This window comes from Trematomus bernacchii, unplaced genomic scaffold (assembly GCF_902827165.1).
Source record: "Trematomus bernacchii unplaced genomic scaffold, fTreBer1.1, whole genome shotgun sequence".
In the NCBI taxonomy this organism is placed as follows: Eukaryota; Metazoa; Chordata; class Actinopteri; order Perciformes; family Nototheniidae; genus Trematomus; species Trematomus bernacchii.
This window is the reverse complement of record NW_022987714.1, coordinates 12,218,780-12,237,596: the sequence shown is the minus strand read 5'-3', so window position 1 is coordinate 12,237,596 and position 18,817 is coordinate 12,218,780. Positions and strand designations below refer to the sequence as shown.

The following is an 18,817-nucleotide window of genomic DNA, read 5'->3' as shown; positions in this document are numbered from 1 at the left end:
ACTTGCTTTATTTGGGGGTGGACCTCACATCCTCTAGGGGGGTCCGGGGGCATGCTCCCCCGGGAAGATTTGTTTTTAAATGTTGAAGTGAAATGCATCAATCTGGTGCACTTTGAGCACAAAGTGGATTTATGGATACAGCTCTCAACACTCATATGAAAGGGAGCTGTATACTTTTCAATAATCCAAACATCTTTAGAATATGATCACAACCAATAACAAATAATTTAACCTGTTAAGCCCGAGAGACCCCGGTACCGGGGCACTGCCGCAACATCTTGCAGGAAACAGTGTCTGAGGGCATGTTCATTTAATAAAACTATGAATGTTTTATATCCATGTAACGGGAAGAAACTCATCTAACTGATCTTTTTTTTTTTTTTTCAAAAGAAAACCCACAATGCTAACACTGAGCCTCTGAATTAGCAACGAGCGAAAGATGCTAACACCTTACTGCACCGAACATCACTCACAAAACCTTATTATTTATATTTTCACCACATCCAACACATCGATTCACATCGTGAGGTGACACAGAATCTATTGACACCGACATTACCACTGAATTATACGTATTTGCGACGTTATAAGCAAAAACGGACATCAAAACAGGTGACGCTAGGTAGCTAAAAATGCTAACATTTTTACCTTGGCTCTGTAGTCTCTCCAAAGTGGTCTTCAATGGCATTTAAACGATAAAAACGCTGCTGAAGTTAATCCATAGGTTAATCCAATGTGTCTGTGTCCCTTTGAAATGATTTCTGATAATCCATAAACCAGGGTTGCCAACTCTCACGCATCTGGCGTGTGACACACGCTTTCACTCTCAATCTCACGCTCTCACGCTGCCCAAACTATTCTCACGCCAAAAACAAGAATACCGAAGACTAGAAACGGTTTTGAAAACTTTTGTCACGTAGTGATCGTCTTCTCAATAGAACATCTTTGATAATGTCTTCTGGCCAATCAGAATCACGATAACGGCGTGGTGTTGTTGCAGGAAGTCCCGACGGAGAATACTTTTGCTGTAGTACATCTCTATATACATCGATACAATATTACGTGTTGATAGAAATCAACACGTAATGAAATAAGACCCCACGGTTTGATGATTGATCGGTGTGTGGGCTGTCTTTCATTTTGACACACAGAACAATGGGGGCTATCCACCCTTATCCCCAATGTAAAGTAATTCACACAGCCTCTTCTCTCTGTGAGGAGCAGCAGGTTCAGCTTTCAGAACAAAGTAACAAAAAACAAAAATGGCATTCATTTTTTTTAAATGTGTAGTAATAGATTTATTTATTTTTCTTCTCAAGAGAGTACCAGAATGTGTATTTTATGTTAGTATTTAAAAAAATATCCTGGGGGAGAATCCCCCAGACCCCCCTGCAGGGGTTGGGTTTTCATGTCAACTCTTTCACCTGTGGGGAAATTGCAGGATTGGCTCCAGGCCGCCCTTTTTATTTACTACAAGACAAATGTGCCTTTTTATTTCATACAGTTCAATTTGGATTGAGACAGGGAAATCATCTAAACCTCACGCGTGGCGTTTCACTGTCGGGGGAAGTACGTATGTAATTACATTGCAAATACTGACTTGAGCCCCACCACTGTATGGGTTAGCCCTACCATAGATTACGCAACAAAAATACTCTGGAGCCGCAACTGCCGACCCGTATGCGCAGATCTAAGATCCAGTAGAAATGATAAAAAAGTTAAAGTCTGCTGCTTATTGTTCTACTAGGCCAAAATAGAGTCAAAGAGTATATGAGAGTGAGAGTGTGTTAATTCATATATTTGGCAGAGTAAGTCTGAAGATTTGTTTGTGTGTGTGTGTTTCATGTATACTGTAGGCCTCTCACGATAATTAATTTTGTTGGATACATTTTCCCGGAAATTATTGCGATAAACGATAATATTGTCGGCACTGTTGTATGACCATTTTAGACCACTGACATAATGATAATATATAATAATAATTCAAATACATCCTTTCAAACTGCTAGTCACATCCTCATGTAAATGGCAATTTATCGAGGTCAGAAAAGTTATCGAGTTCATTTTCATTTATCGTACGATAAGTCAATTAATTGCTTATCGCGACAGGCACACAATAAAACAGTGGAAATAAACATGTTTGACTTTCATTAGTGAATGAAACTGTGTGCCCTTTATAGTCTGTGTCCATTATTGTGTATTTGTATATATTGTATATATATCCTATATATATGCTAAGGTCCCGCTGCTGACACGATAGCAGTCATTTCGTGCGCATATGTGTAATTAAACCGAATTAAACCCATGATATCAAAATCTCACTCCAGCCAGGTACCCAAAGTTGGCAACCCTGCCATGAGCATTAAAACTGCTTTTCCGTTTCCAGATGTCAAAGCTAGAGATAGGTTCACTCTGATTGAAAATTACATGCGCGAAGCCCCCACCTTTTCTCTTGACAACGTGTGTGTGTGGGGGACTCCCCCTTCGATTCTATTGGCTCTAACGGTCAGAAAGAGGTGTCAACCATCAAAATCGAGCAAGGGGGGCCAGAGATATGGAAAATCCACCCAAATGGCCCCAGAAGTGGTTTCTTTTTGCTAAATCTCTCTAAAAAGGTCAAATGTCACTTGTTTTGCATCAATCTTGATACAGGGTACTTATTATATGTTGTACTTTGGATTCCTAAAGCTTTTAGTCTACCTTACCATCATCCAAGGGTGGTTTTCACTATAAGTAAAAAAGAATCTTTGGACGGACACTATAATTTACAGTTTTTTATTATGTAAAATCTGAATTTTCTTTAAAATAAAAAACATCTATATTGATTCTGACTTTTCTACATCCAACTCACAGGTTTATCATTACTTTGAGAAAAAAGATTATTAATTTAACCCTTTTAGAAGGGAAGATATGGTCATTTGTTCTGGGAATGTCATTTTCGAGCCTGAGACCTGAAAAACAGGCTCAGTGCTTAACAGGTTAAGTGAGAAGTAAAGAAAAGCTGTGCTATGAAAGTTAGCTTTTGCTACCTTTAGATCCATAACAATGCAAGCTAAGTAGCCTAATAGCAGGGACAGTTAGCTACATAGCTAGCAGAGAGTGAGCGTTCAGACACCGGCGCACAAACTCAAACGGACTCGTGTGCCTGACTCTATCAACAAGCTTTCATGATTCTGTTTAGATATGCAAGTATAAGCCATGATAGCTCATTTTATTAACACCATAATTTGATATGAAAATCAATGGAGGCTGAGTTAACTTTGTAGGAAAACCTACTGTCCATGACTGCCCCTGAGCTGTGTTTTATTTGTTAACTTAAATTAACATATTTTTCATTTCCTAAAACATTTATTTTCCTCTCATATTAACAGTGTGGATCATTGAGACAGCGTGGTGTCCAGAGGTCTTATCCCGTTTTCCCACTTCCTCTGAGGGGACAGCACGGAGGGGGGGCATGAAGAAAGACCTGCACCAGCTTCATCCACGCTGGGCGTTGCTGTTATCACTTGCTCAGTGTCATTTCATTTGACCAAATGTCTTTACATATACATTTAATAGATTTTATTATTATCCACCTTTTTGTTTGATGTCCTTTTATTTAAAACATTCTTTGAGACTTCATCTTCTGGTTAAAATTTCAATAAATGTAATTTGTATAATCACTCTTTTGTCTTTATTCTACATGAAAATGTTAGAGATTCCATTCAAATCTGTTGATTATTCATATCTTCCTCAGGCTATGGCTATGTCGAGTTTTTAATGCTAAATGTATATCATTTTATCACAGGATATAGAATGAGACAGCACAGTTTGTATCCATTGTGTATGAATGCTTCAGCTCTTCAGACCAACATAGTAAGATGTGAGCATGGTCCTAATTGTGTTGGTATGCAACCTAGGTCTGGTCTGTTTAATAAATATGGGCTCAGAACAGTCTCATAATACACACATGCACACAGAAGGATTCACACTTGTATTTCATGATCCGCAAAAGGATTCACACTTGTATTTCCGGATCCACACTTGTGTTTTTCAATGCACACACAAATGTGTTCCGTTTCATATACATGTAAATAAAATCCAAATACAGAAAAAAGTTTTACATATGTATTTTTGATCCTCATTTGTTTTCTGTTTAAAACCGCTGCACCTGCAAGCACAAACCGCTTTCTGTGCATGGATCGCTGTGCATTCGTGTGTGGGTTTTTTGAGACTCCCCTGACGGAGCGTCCACACAGCAGCGTTAAAAAAATCTTGGAGGTGGGCGTATCTGAAGCTTGGGGATTTTTTTGCGAGCAACGCGACCAACAACCAATCACATGAATCTCCCGCCCCCGACATACGAAGCAAAAAAGCCCGAAGTAAACTGGATATAAACTCCCCAAACAGGCGAAAACCTACCACTGTCTCTGCCACCTCCCTCCATGCCTGGCTCCTCCGGTTTATATCCCGGCAGGTAAATAGGGACTGGTCATAAAGCACCGGGTGATTCCCTACCGCTATAATTAATTTCTCATCCATTTTTTGGAATATGAGGAAATGACCTCATGTCTCTCCCAGCATACACACGGTTTGATTGGCTAGCGCTTGAACTGTCAGATTTGCATAAACGGGATTTGATTGGCTGACGCTTCCACCTCAGCTTCAAAAGTTGAACATTGCTCAACTTTGAATCCTGAAAATCCTGAAAATCTCCGCTCTGCTGCCCACAATGCAGTTTGGCGAAAAGTGAGGCAAAGTGACGTCACCCCATTCAAAGTGAATGGGCAGAAGCGTTCCAAGATTTTTTTAACGCTACTTTGTGGACGCTCCGTGACGGTGACCCGATTCGTACTTGTAATTTTTTCTATCTATAGCCAATCAGATGTCTCCTCAATTCTAAGCCAATCACATGAGCGCGCCCCCACGAGGGTAGATTTATTGTGTTCATGACGTAGCGCTTCATGTATGCATTTTGCGCTGTCCGGAGCTGACAGGTCCATGGAGCCTGCCTGCAGGCGCTAATCTCAGGACAACTCCACTCTCAGTACATTGCCACTTTCCGAACAGGAAATGCACGCAAATACAAGCCTTTATATTATTAAGGTACAGTGCCACTTTCCGAACCATTAATGAATGCTTGTGTACACAAAAACGGCAGGCAAAACCGTTTTAAATGTCTGTTTCCTGTATGGAAACGGGGGAGCCCCGCCGGTCATTATCGGCCGATATTCACTCTTAATAGTTTGATCGGTGCTCTCTATAAAGGCCGAACAGGAGAGCTGGATCTGATCGATATGGACATAAACGCGAGTGAAGTTTTAACGAGCTGCATGAGAAACTGACGGGCTGTCAGGAGAGAGGGAGGGAGAGAGGAAAAGAGGGGATCCGTTACTCCCATGTTATTAGCCATATCCGGTCATAGTCCGGTAATTACCTGCTAACGGAAACTCTGCTACACAATTCTTCTTCTTATTATTATTATTATTGAAACATGACCGGTAAGTTTCAAATTTGTCCGGTAAAATAAATTCTGTCCGCGGAAACCCTGCTCCGGACAGCGCAAAATGCGTATATGAAGTGTCATGAACGCAATAAATCATACCCTCGTGGGGACGCGCTCATGTGATTGGCTTAGAATTGAGGAGACATCTGATTGGCTATAGATAGAAAAAATTACAAGTACAATCGGGTCACCGTCAGGGGAGTCTCAAAAAACCCACACACGAATGCACAGCGATCCATGCACAGAAAGCGGTTTGTGTTTGCAGGTTCAGGGGATTTAAACAGAAAACAAAAATGTGAGGATCAAAAATACATATGTAAAACTTTTTTCTGTATTTTAATTTTATTTACATAAAAACGGAACACATTTGTGTGTGCATTGAAAAACACAAGTGTGGATCCGGAAATACAAGTGTGAATCCTTTTGCGGATCATGAAATACAAGTGTGAATCCTTCTGTGTGCATGTGTGTATTATGAGACTGTTCTGAGCCCATAAATAAAGCCAATCTGCCACTTTTATATTGCAGAATTTGTTAAATTAAAGCAGTCTTTAATTGTTTGTCCTAAACATAGCAATATATGCTTTTGAAATGTAACATGTCTTTGAAAAAAAATAACAGTATACAGTTTATATTGTGTATCACCTTTAGCTTGAAAATTAGTGATGTGTCGGTCGCGAACGAGCCGATTCTTTTGAACGGCTCTTTGGTACGAACGAGGGGAACCGAGTCCTACTTTGTGAGAGCCGTTCTTGTTATCGTTCAATCGTTGGTCCGCACTCACTGCCTGCCAAAATCCACTCGCCTTTTAAAAAGCTTGATTTTGTTCCCCAAACGTATTCTGTGAAGATCCGCCCCTACTCTGTTTGGTAGGTTTCAGCACGAGGAGTGAGATGGGGTGGGTCTTAACGGAATACGCGAGAGAGAGAAGTCATAACAAGTGGTACAGGACAGGTAGACAACGTGTTTTTCGGATGGTAAATGAGCCAAACGCGAAAACGCAGCAGCATTTGGATTCACTTCAACCAAAACCCAGGCAGTGATAAAGCGCACCATTTGTAAAGGCAAAATATCCTTTAAAGCAGGATCAACAAATAATCTCCATCGCCACTTAAAAACACAGTATCTAATATTAAGAGTTGCATGAATTTCATTCAAGGCAAGGCAACTTTATTTACTTAACACATACAGAGGGTAAATTCAAAGTACATTCACTGACATGATGACATGGATATGGCGCCACCTTGTGTCATGTTTACAATGCCGATTATTGACATTAGGTCTGGCAATACAGTCAATCATTATCCTGGTGATTATTTTGCAGATAAACCTAGTAACCTTAAAAAAACGGCTCTTTTGAACGGCTCTTTTGAACGGCTCTTTGAAAGGAACGGAGCCATAAGATCCGGCTCCCTTCAAAGAGCCATAATTCCCATCACTATTGAAAATACATAGATGTGTTTTTTTAATCTGCTGCTGTGGTGTAGTGAGCTGTCACTCAAAAACTGAGTAGACAATGGGGACACACCCCTGAAAGGCCCGCCCACCTGGGACGTTTGTGTCTGAATTGAAAACAAAAAATGAGGGAGCGCAAACGAGAACAAATGATTCTGAGAAAGTGTTGCTTTATCTTTATGAAACACAACTAATCCCATACAACTCACAGATGTAACCTTGCTTTGAGAAAAAAGATTATTAATTTACCCCTTTTAGAAGGGAAGTTATTGTCATTTGTTCTGGGAATGTCATTTTCGAGCCTGAGACCTGAAAAACAGGCTCAGGGTTTAACAGGTTAAACTGCGCGCGCGCCAACAGTATAGGGCGCTGGAGTGAAAGAGGACATTCCAATTCATACCTGTGGACTCCTCTGTCCTTGCGCTCTCAGTCCCGCTATCAGTATGAGAGTAGCAGGAATAAAACAACCAGTCCTCATATTTATGATCATTGGTCTTATCTTCTACGTGCGCCGCGTGTATGTAAAGAGTGGATATGATGAGGATACAGCGGGGTCCAAAAAAGAGGTTGAACACCCTTGGGTGATCAAGAGTCTATCTGACCTGGAGACAAGCGTCAGCCACCTCTGTGAGTCAAGGAAATTATTACTAAGTTCATGTTACTCACATTTTATGTTTTTATCGGGTTTAATCAGTCCGTTACAAATTAAGATGGGGAAAGTGTAAGGAAGTTATGTTTAATTGGAACTTAACTTATAGACATTATGTGCTTTTATTTTCATGTTTGCATGCTCATTTCATTCAAATATATCTGTGATTATATATTGATTAACATAAAAGGGCGCGAGAAAATTGCAACTTTTTTAAAAGGTCAAACCAAAATAGGAAACAAGAGTGAAATAGTGAAAGTGCTTGTCAGGGGTCAGCAATACATTTCAACCTACCTAAAATGTGCTGTTTTGCCCATATCTGAGCTTATTTTGTGTCACTATTGGGTGTCAAAAATGGCTTAAAATGTGCCAAATCTGGTTCAGGAAGTCAAAATAGTTACAGGTCTCAATAAATTTGAATATCGTGGAAAAGTGGATTCATTTCAGTAATTCTATTAAAAAAAGTGAAACACATATATTATATAGATTCATTTCACACAAAGTGAATTATTTCAAGTGTTTATATGTTTTAATCTAGATGATTAAGTTTTACAGCTAATGAGAACCCAAAATTCAGTATCTCAGAAAATTAGAATTTTTAAAAAAGTTAAATATTTTAGACTCACAGTGTCACACACTCATCAGCTAATTAACTCAGAACACCTGCAAAGCTTTCCTGAGCCTTCAAATTATCTCTCATCTGGCTGATGACAGCGACAGCTGATGCATCTGGATCGACTGTCAGTCGCTGCAGAGAGTTTTGACGGAGTTAACTCAGCAGTGAGTTACCTGTTTCACACACACCTGCACATTAATAACACCCTGTTCTCTGACATGTTTCTCTGTACTGTGTCATGCTGGGCGGACCTGTTCTTCCGGCAGAATGCGTTTATATTATGAATTAAGTTCCTCCGGCACAAATAAGTGCCATGGAATGCTCCTTAAGATGGCGCACAAAAAAACTATTTCTGTTGAGAGCAAGGATCAAGCAGCGAGGAAATTACAAATAAGAGACTGGGCATGTACCCCGTGCATCAAAAGCCACCATGCACAGACGTATCCAGGACATGGGCTACAAGTGTTGCATTCCTCATGTCAAGCCACTCCTGAACCAGAGACAACGCCAGAAGCGTCCTACCTGGGCTAAGGAGAAAATGAACTGGTCTGTTGCTCAGTGGTCCAAAGTCCTCTTTTCAGATGAAAGTACATTTTTGCATTTCATTTGGAAACAAAGGTCCCAGAGTCTGGAGGAAGAGTGGAGAGGCACATAATCAAAGATGCTTGAAGTCCAGTGTGAAGTTTCCACAGTCAGTGATGATTTGGGGAGCCATGTCATCTGCTGGTGTTGGTCCACTGTGTTTTATCAAGTCCAAAGTCAACGCAGCCGTCTACCAGGACATTTCAATGCACTTCATGCTGCCTTCTTCTGAAAAGCTTTAGGGAGATTCTGAATTCATTCTTGGCATCTGCCCACACTGCCAAAAGTACCAAAACCTGATTGAATAACCATGGAATTACTGTGTGTGCTTCATTGGCCAGCAAACTCGCCTGACCTGAACCCCATAGAGAATCTATGGAGGAAGATGAGAGGCATCAGACCCAACAACGCAGACTGAAGGCCGCTATTGAAGCAACCGTGGCTTCCATTACATTACATTACATTTCATTTAGCTGACACTTTTATCCAAAGCGACTTACAATTACCAATTACAGGGACATTCTCCCTGGAGTAACTAAGGGCTAAGTGCCTTACTCAAGGGCACACTAGTGGTGGTGGTGTTCCTGGTGGGATTTGAACTCAAATCCATCACACCTCAGCAGTGCCACAGGCTGATCGCCTGCAAATTACTGCATGGATGCAGTAATTTGTGCAAAAGGAGTCCCAACCAAGCACTCGGAGTAGAAACATGACCATACTTTTCAGAAAGCCGACATTTGTGCATTTAAAATCCTTTTTTTATTGGTCTTGTGTAATATTCACATTTTCTGAGATACAGAATTTGGGGTTTTCAAGCTGTTAGCATCAAGATTAAAACAAATTAACACTTGAAATAATTCACTTTGTGTGAAATGAATCTATATATTATATGAGTTTAACTTTTTAAATAGAATTACTGAAGTTAATCAACTCTTCCACGATATTCTTATTCATTGAGATGGACCTGTATTATCATGGTTCATAGAACAAAGTATTCTCATTTTGCATTTTGCTTGTTTTGTCAAGACAACCTACTCAAAGCTTTTGAGCAGAAGCAGGACACCATGCAGAAATTGCTCGAAGAGGACGTAGAGCGAAGGAGAAAAGCTGCAGAGGTCGTACAGCCACAAGTCCAAAAACTCCCAGAGCAGAAAGAGGAACCTAAATCAAAGATCGAGGAAAAACAGGAGGCCCCTGTAAAGAAAAAGTCAAATAAACTCTTCCCTGACTCCCCCCTGTTCAAGGAGTGGGGTGGGAATCTGTCTGAGGATGAGCAAAGAGAGGCACAGAGTTTGTTTGATAAGTACGGCTACAACGTGTTTCTGAGTGATCGCCTTCCTCTAGATCGTGCTATTGCAGATACCAGGGATAAAAGGTACGCATTGATATCTCCTATGAAGCCATAACTACCGTGTCAACTCGTACACAAAGCAGGGTTAAAGGTTGTTTATAGTTCACCTAATTTGTTTGCTGTTAATCCTTCACCTTTTTGTTACCATGAGGTCTGTTTGGATTAAACATTTACACAGCTTGTTAAAAAGACAAGGGTACCTTCTGTTTCTGAATAGGTGTCTTGAAAAGACTTACCCAAAGGATCTGCCAAGCATCGGGGTGGTGTTGATCTACCTGAATGAGGGCCTTTCGATCCTCAAAAGAGCCCTGCGCAGCATCATCGACCGCACCCCTAAAAACCTGCTGAAGGAGATTATTTTGGTGGATGATAATAGCTCGAATGGTGTGTATGTTTCAAGTGAATCAGATTACGCTACTGCTAAATCCTGTTTCTTTGTGCAGATGCCCATGCTGCTGGAACATGTCTTTTAGTTTTTAAATATATTGCTGCTTTTGGACTGGAATCCTGATTTTTTTTATCAGTTTTTTTTAGGGCTGTCAGTCGATTAAAATATTTAATCGCGATTAATCGCATGATTGTCCATAGTTAATCGCGATTAATCGCAAATTAATCGCACATTTTTTATCTGTTCTAAATGTACCTTAGAGGGATATCTTTCAAGTTTTTAATACTCTTATCAACATATGAGTGGACAAATATGCTTTATATGTTTGTTTTATCATTTGAACAATGACAAATATTCTCATGAATATTAAACACAACAACCTCTGAACATTACAAATATTCGCCTCAATTCAACCTGGAACCTCTCTCATACAATAATACAGTGTGTGTGTGTGTGTGTGTGTGTGTGTGTGTGTGTGTGTGTGTGTGTGTGTGTGTGTGTGTGTGTGTGTGTGTGTGTGTGTGTGTGTGTGTGTGTGTGTGTGTGTGTGTGTGTGTGTGTGTGTGGTGTGTGTGTGTGTGTGTGTGTGTGTGTGTGTGTGTGTGTGTGTGTGTAGACACTGTGATGGATCGTTGGAGCTATGTGCAGCTCAAGGCATATATGCTCGAATGGGAGCTGCCTGGACGCTGCAATCATGTTGCGCGTACTATCCGTGCTGAGTGTGCTGACTTTTCGTACAATGTCCCACTGTCTGACTACCTGCATAAAGTCAAGTGCTCGGCGCAGTTGTCGGCGAAATGTCATTGAAACAGCTCCTTATATCCGTTAGCGCAGCTAGCTAGCACCAGATGCTAACAACAACAACAACACGTAAGGTGTGCCTCGCTTGCGCGAGTAGCGCCACACATACACACTCCCTCCCGGTCCTCCCGATGGCCAGTCCGGGCCTCCCGGTGAGCGTGGAAGTGTGGTCTGCCACAAGCGTTATTAACGCGTTAACTTGACAGCCCTAGTTTTTTTATATGAATATACTTTTCTCCGAGGTCTTGTAAATCTCCCAGAAAGCATTTTGTCAAATGATCCTCCAGCTTTGAAGCAGTATAGTTTCATACTTTAGGAAATACACCTCTTGGCAAGAGTAAGTTCAGAAGATGAATACTACTGTCATATCTGTAACGTAAAATATGAAGTTATGATGGCAACTGGTTATCATAGCTTTTGAAGAAACACTTGCATGTCAACTAAATGTAATTCATCAGTTTAAACACATTTTGTTGATCATACGCTGGATACGACAAAAACGAGAATTCATTTTGCTACAGCTCCAGCACATTATCACCAATAAAACCACACATTTTAACATTTGTAAGTGTAAAAAAGTGTATTAGTCTGCTTTAGAGTTCCTGCAATTTGTACGATGTGACCTTTGGACAAGGCCATGCTCTGCAAACTTATTTTACAGTCTTGATGCTAAATTATCCAGGTGTTCGCTGTAAAACTATATTTCCAAGACGGACACAATAGTGGCATCAATCTTCTATTCAAACTCTGCAAGATAACATAAGCTAACAGAACTGAATTGACACCAGTGAAGTCAACAAGAAGAGAACGTACTGTAAATGTTAGTGCTGCGGCACTGGATTGTACTAATAGGACTCATATTTGTCCATCCTAGAATTAATTAAACATCAAACGCTTTTCAGTATAATTAAGGTAATTGGTATCACCACCTTGCTTTGGAAAAACCAAATCTGTCACGCGCCTGTTCTTCCCTAATGTCATAACATATTCCCACTTTATCCTCTCAATTCAAGAGGACCTGAAGGGTGACTTTGACGTGTATGTGAAGTCGCTTGAGCAGCAGAACCCAGGCCTCCGCTTTACAAGAGTGAGGCACAATGAGCAGCGAGGCCTTTCATACGCCAGGGCTTCTGGGTGGAGGGCTGCTACTGCTGATGTGGTGGCCATCCTGGACGCACACATTGAAGTCCATGAAATGTGGTAAGACTGTGGCAAAAATAAATCCTTTTCAATGTTAGTTTATTTATAACATTTAGAGTAAATATGTTATGTTTGTAGAGAAACATATTTAACTTTTCATTTGAGCCAGCCAGCTGAGTGGAAGCACACTTACTCCTGAAAGGTGATAATGTTTCTGGATGTAGTTTGGTTGAACATTTTTAAAACCTTTAAACTACTCTCAACAAGATATTTTTGTATTATTACCAATCCAATACTGAAATAATCACAATGTTACACAATTTAATAAATGTACACAGCAAATACATTTGAGCTATTGACTAGATCCCTGGTAGTCTATGTGGCGGAAAACTGATCTTTTTACCTGCTGAAATGTTTTTAGCCAGGCATTTTAATAGCATTACAGCCTGTGGTCGAATATTGTGCCATCGTAAAAGTATGTGGTGTCTCTGACTTTGTCAAACGTTATTACCACAGTCCCATAAATAATAAAGGTGGGAAGGTTGCAACACATGAAAGCTTCCATTCTTAAGTAACAGAAACAAATTGCTCCAGTAGACCGACTGGATGTCAGGGCTCGACAAATGATCAAAGTGAAGAGTGAACCTGCTCTCCTCCCTTCCTTTCACTCATGTAGGGCTGAACCTCTGCTGACGCAGATCAAGGGGGATCGGACCGTGGTGACGTCCCCTGTGTTTGACAAAGTAAACTATGATGACCTTACAGTTACTCCATACGAACCGGCCGCACATGCCTTCGACTGGGCTTTATGGTGCATGTATGAGAGTTTCTCCAACGATTATTACAAACTCATGGACGGCTCACTGCCTGGAAAGTAAGTAAAAGTTTATCCAGTCTAGTTTTACATGTGTCAAACAAATATGGATGAGGCTTTCTTGATGATTTGAAAGCTTCACTTTTAATGTAGTACTGATGTAGTCCACTGTAGAATGTTTAAAATGATACACTACTCACAGTTTACTACTTTTATTTCAGGAGTCCATCTGTCATGGGAATCCTAGTGGCTGACAGGAAGTATCTAGGAGAAATTGGAGTTCTCGATGAGGGAATGAAAGTGTACGGTGGTGAAAATGTGGAGCTGGGAATTCGAGTGAGTAAGCGTCACCTATCCAACATCATATCTGATGCAGTCTCAGGCTTTAAAGGTGGGGTAGGTAATATTGGAGAAACCAGCTTGAGTGCGCTAGAATTTGAAAATACACAGCTGGAAAAAATCTGCCACTTCCTTACAGAGCCCCTCCTCCAACACACACGAACGCGCACATGACCAATGAGGGCACGAGATAAGTTTGTGCACAGATGGAAGGCTGACAGCAGGTAGGCCATCCAGTTATTTTAGCCGGGCCGGCTAAAATGATTGGTCGTGCTTTTTACAGTACCACGGCTTCCACAGATGAATTTTTTTTATGGATTTTTTGTCAAAGCACTTAAGATATTCATTGCTATCGGGATGTTAAGAGCATTCCATGGAATATAACAAAAAGTGTATCTCGAGCCGGTTTCTCACACTTACCTACCCCACCTTTAAGCACCATTACCCCTGTCACTATTTTTGTTTTAATGATTGTGAGGTGAACAGCTATGTTACAGAGGATAGAGATGTGGACAGTGGCTATTTCTTTATTGTTAACTTCCTGGAGTCTTTGCTGGTTGTCTGGCAACTTTGCCAGGAAGAGATGGTGTCCTGCAAACTGTGTGCTTTGCGCCTGCACTAATATTATTGATGACAGAACAATTATTCTATTTGATAAATTAGTATAAGGATAACATTTTTAGTTTTCTGCTCGTATAGGTGTGGACATGTGGAGGCAGTATTGAAGTTGTTCCATGCTCCAGGATCGCCCACATTGAGAGGGCCCACAAGCCCTACATGCCTGATCTGTCTGTAGCCATGAGGAGAAACGCCATGAGGGTAGCAGAAGTCTGGATGGATGAATACAAACACAATGTCAACTTGGCTTGGAACTTGCCATTTGAGGTACTTCATTTGTGGGCAAACTAAATGTGGCACTTTTGTGGGCACTTCAAACTAAAAGTAAATTGTGAATAAGTGGCTGTTTTCATTGTGAAATGGCCCCCAAATTATAACGCATACATTAATCACTATCGTGTGCCAACTATTTGAAAATAGCATAATGATGCTGTCCCAAAGAAGTGTGCAGTCATGTCTGTGAAAGAGCAGGAGTTAGTTATTGTAACCCTTTTTTTTTACTCTTATTAAGCTCTCTGGCACTTTGTATACGTGAAGCAATGAATAAAAAAAACTGCAGTTGAAGCGTTTATTTACTTCATCCCCAAACTCAAACCTGCTGGCATTTTGAGAATGGATGAAACAAACTATAACTATAACAACACTGTCGATTTGTATTAGAAATCGGTTTAAAACGATTTATTTTTGGAGCTTAAAGCTTAGTATACTTGGTGTTTTTGACAGTATGTTTTTATGACTGAAATATAATTGGCTATTGATAAAGCTTTATGTGCATTTTGAGATTTCTCGGGGCATATTTTTTCCCCGTGCCCCCTGTTAAGCCCTAGAGCCCCCTGTACAGGGGGCAATGGGGTGTTTTTTCACGAAACTGTGTCTCAGGGCTTCTTAATATTTAAAAACCTATGAATGTGTCATACCCATTTAACGGGAAGAAACTCAGCTAACTGACAATACGAACCATTTTTACCGAAACAAAACACAAGTCTCACAAGAAGCGTCTAAATGAGCCCTGAGCGAAAAAATACTAACACACTTACCACAGAACTCAAGGAAAAAATACCATTATTACTTATCGTAACTGCAAAAACAAGATATCAAATTAAAGCTGAGATTCCACAGATTCTATAGGTATAAGTATCATCACTGAGCGATCAGAACTCGTGACAGGGGAAGCAAACACAGACGTCACAACACGTGAATTACGGAACATTCACGGGAAATCGTCTCAAATTAGCTGTTATTCTGATCAATAGTCGTGTTCAATGGCATTAAAATGATAAACACGCCGCTGAAGGTTAATCCACAGGTTAATCCAATGTGTCTGTGTCACTTTTAAAGGATTACTGATAATCCATCATTGCATTTTTATGTAAAAAACTGAGATTTCATATTATTTTTATTTTTATAAATCTCTCTAAAGAGGTCAAATGTCACTTGTTTTGCATCAATCTTGATACAGGGTACTTATTATATGTTGTAGTTTGGATTCCTAAAGCTTTTAGTCTACTAACCCATCATCCAAGGGTGGTTTTCACTATAAGTAATGGGTTTTTTGTAGGCGGAGGTAAGAATTTACCTTTTTTTACAATGTTCCATCTGAATTTACTCTGACACAGAAACATCTATATTGATTCTGACACTTCTACATCCAACTCACAGATGTAACCTTGCTTTGAGAAAAAAGATTATTAATTTAACCCTTTTAGAAGTGAAGTTATAGTAATTTGTTCTGGGCATGTCATTTTCGAGCCTGAAACCTGAAAAACAGGCTCAGGGCTTCTGACAATAAAGGGGGCATCTTTGAGTGAATTTCAATCACTTAAGCTACAAAATAACAATTTATACCATATTCCCTTCAGAATCATGGAATTGACATTGGGAATGTCACGGAGAGGAAAGAACTAAGGAAAAGGTTGAACTGTAAACCCTTCAAATGGTACCTGGAAAATGTGTATCCCAAGTTGGATCCCTTGGACAACCTAGTAGCCTATGGAGGAGTAAGTTTAGTTTCATCTAATGCTTTGAATGGTGGTAGAATTATTGCAAGGTGTGTTTTAATGATTCACTCCTACACAGCAGTTTTATATTCATTTGAGCCCCCATTTATATAGTTTTTTTTTCTCCCCTACTTAAAGATGAAGAATCTTGATACCAACATGTGCTTAGACCAAGGTCCAGTGCCGGGAAACACACCCATCGCCTACAATTGCCACTACTATGGACCTCAGGTAAGTTAAGATTCCAAAAGTAGTTTTCAAGATTAATACTTAGTCTTTGATGTTGCTGCTTATTTAACTGCCAAAACTGCTTTTTTAAATCCTTTTTAGGTGACTTATTATCGCTCAAACGGAGAGCTCTACATCGGCGGCATCAAGTCCCACAAGTACAATGACAACCGGTGTATAGCTGACATTGGGAATAAAGAAACAGAACCAGGACTGTTCAACTGCAGAGAGGCTCTGCAGAAGAAAATGGGGATCTACTGGGACTTCACTCAGGTACTATTAATGAAATGTAATCTAGCAAAAGAAGCAACTGGTAAAATACTGTTACTAGTAAAAGCCCTGTGTTCAAAAATATTGTTGTTGTTAAAGTATTAGCATCAAAATAAACACCTAATGTAGCATAATGTGTTTAACACTTTTATTTATAATTAACATTTTTAACACTAAATTGTGTTATTAACTTTCACTAGGAGTGGTAATATGTATCTAACCTTTGTTTTTTTTTAAACATCTGAAATTGTATTGTTTTACCACTATATTAATCAAATGACTGCACAAACCACGTCTGTTTTCACCAAATCTGAAAATGTATGTAGTTGTCATAATTTGGTATGTACCACCCTTTGAAATGATAGGGTGGGTTAGCTCATGGTGATTCATTATTCGAAATGTTGCGGTCGTCTGAATGTTTAATGATGACATACTGTGTAATGTGTATACCTACTATTTACATGTATTCTCTTTTCTAGGGCAAGGAGTTAAAGAACAGAGAGACAAAAAGATGTCTGGAGATTAAAAAGGATACACTAGTAATACAGGAGTGCTCTGGCCAAAGATGGGAAGTCCAACACATAATCAAAGCCTTTTAAAGTGTGTCTGTCTGTGTGTGTTTGCGGCCAACAAGAAGTGCACTTCTCTGCTCATAGGTCAGTCTCAAAGAAAGTCAGTCACGCTATCATGCTTATAATTTAAAGGGGACCTATCATGCAAAATACACTTGTTGATGTCTTTTATACATAAATATGTGTCCCCGGTGTTTCGGGGAACTCACGCAGCGTCAGAAAATAAAACCCTTTCTCTTTTCCTCCGTACCCAAATCTTTTAAAAACGGGGATAAGATAAGATGATAAGATGGTACTGTATTCCCAATTTGGGAAATTATTTTTGTTGCAGCAGCATAAAAGACCAGGCATTTTACAATAAAACAAAACGTATAAACAAGAATAGAAATAAAATAAAATGGAAAATATACATGTTGAAATAGAAAATATACATGTAATATTATATATACAAATATATATATATATATATATATATATATATATATATATACATAAATATGACATGGAATATTAATATTAAATATTAAATATTGAACAGATTATATAAATGTAAAATGTACAACGTGGTTTTATTACAAGAGAAACTATGGAGCAGAGAGTTCTCTTCCAGCCAGAGGTGATTTATTGTACAGTGTTATTGCAGGAATGTTTTCCTATATCGGTCCTTGTGACAGTGGAGCAGCAGTCTGTTGGAGAAGGAGCTCCGTTGACTGTCCAGCTGCAGGTGGAGAGGATGGGTGGGGTTATCCATGATGGACAACGGCCTGTTCAGTGTCCTCCTCTCCACCACAGCTTCAAAGGGGTCCAGCTTGATGCCAATGACAGACCCAGCTTTCCTGATCAGTTTATTGATCCTGCTGGTGTCACCGGCTCTTATGCTGCCCCCCCAGCAGACCACAGCAAAGAAGAGTGCACTGGCCACAACAGACTGGTAGAAGATCTCCAGCATCTTGCTGCACACGTGGAAGGATCTCAGCTTCCTCAGAAAATAGAGTCTGCTCATCCCCTTCTTGTACACAGTGTCAGTGTTGATCCTCCAGTTCAGCCCATTGTCTAATGGCGCATTTCCACCACACGGTCGGCCTCGGCCACACTCGGTACTGCTTGGCCGCGTTGGGCCTTAACAGGGCCGGCTCACTTCATGCTGCGCTTCCATTACAGTTTAGGAACTGGGGTAGTTACTATAGTAACACAGTGTAGGCGGAGCCGTGACGTCATCTTCAATGAGAACCCCAGAAAAACAACACAGCCGTTAGCTGTTAGCACTCAGAGCTCACAGCTCCTTATATATGTTCAGAAACTCGACAAAAGTTAAACAAGTACACACCACAGACTGCCTGTGTCATGACGAGTACAGTCGCTGCTTTATTTATGTCTGTATAGGCCGTTGTTGTGAGTGTGGACGGTCGGAGCATATACTGCGTTAGCTTAGCCAATCTCCATTTAGAAAACAAGCATTTTAAAAGGTTTTTCGCCTGCCGTCTGTCTGCAGACTTGACAAAGCATTAATTC

General features: G+C 40.1%; 1 protein-coding gene across 2 annotated transcripts; it reads left to right on the top strand.

The window, feature by feature from the left end:
- The first annotated feature begins 7,324 nt into the window (after positions 1–7,324).
- Positions 7,325–18,058, top strand: LOC117491874 (probable polypeptide N-acetylgalactosaminyltransferase 8). 2 transcript variants are annotated; one of them, XR_004556800.1, is made up of 12 exons: positions 7,325–7,567; positions 9,814–10,162; positions 10,356–10,522; positions 12,341–12,527; positions 13,144–13,341; positions 13,503–13,617; positions 14,320–14,505; positions 16,098–16,235; positions 16,374–16,466; positions 16,566–16,736; positions 17,213–17,389; positions 17,949–18,058. XR_004556800.1 is itself a non-coding variant. In XM_034141987.1 (11 exons), exons 1-11 carry the CDS (start codon positions 7,384–7,386, stop codon positions 17,330–17,332), a joined length of 1,908 nt encoding a protein of 635 aa, XP_033997878.1. In that variant the 5' UTR covers positions 7,325–7,383; the 3' UTR covers positions 17,333–17,681. The 2 variants fall into 2 exon arrangements, 1 of the variants encoding a protein (XP_033997878.1); XM_034141987.1 differs by lacking the exon at positions 17,949–18,058 and having other exon boundaries at positions 17,213–17,681.
- Positions 18,059–18,817: the final 759 nt, after the last annotated feature.

Excerpts from the sequence above, each read along its gene's own strand:
- LOC117491874 (XM_034141987.1), top strand. The coding sequence starts at position 7,384 with ATGAGAGTAGCAGGAATAAAACAACCAGTCCTCATATTTATGATCATT. Across the intron at positions 14,506-16,097 it reads CTTGGAACTTGCCATTTGAG|AATCATGGAATTGACATTGG; the intron begins GTACTTCATTTG and ends TATTCCCTTCAG. Across the intron at positions 16,737-17,212 it reads TCTACTGGGACTTCACTCAG|GGCAAGGAGTTAAAGAACAG; the intron begins GTACTATTAATG and ends TCTCTTTTCTAG.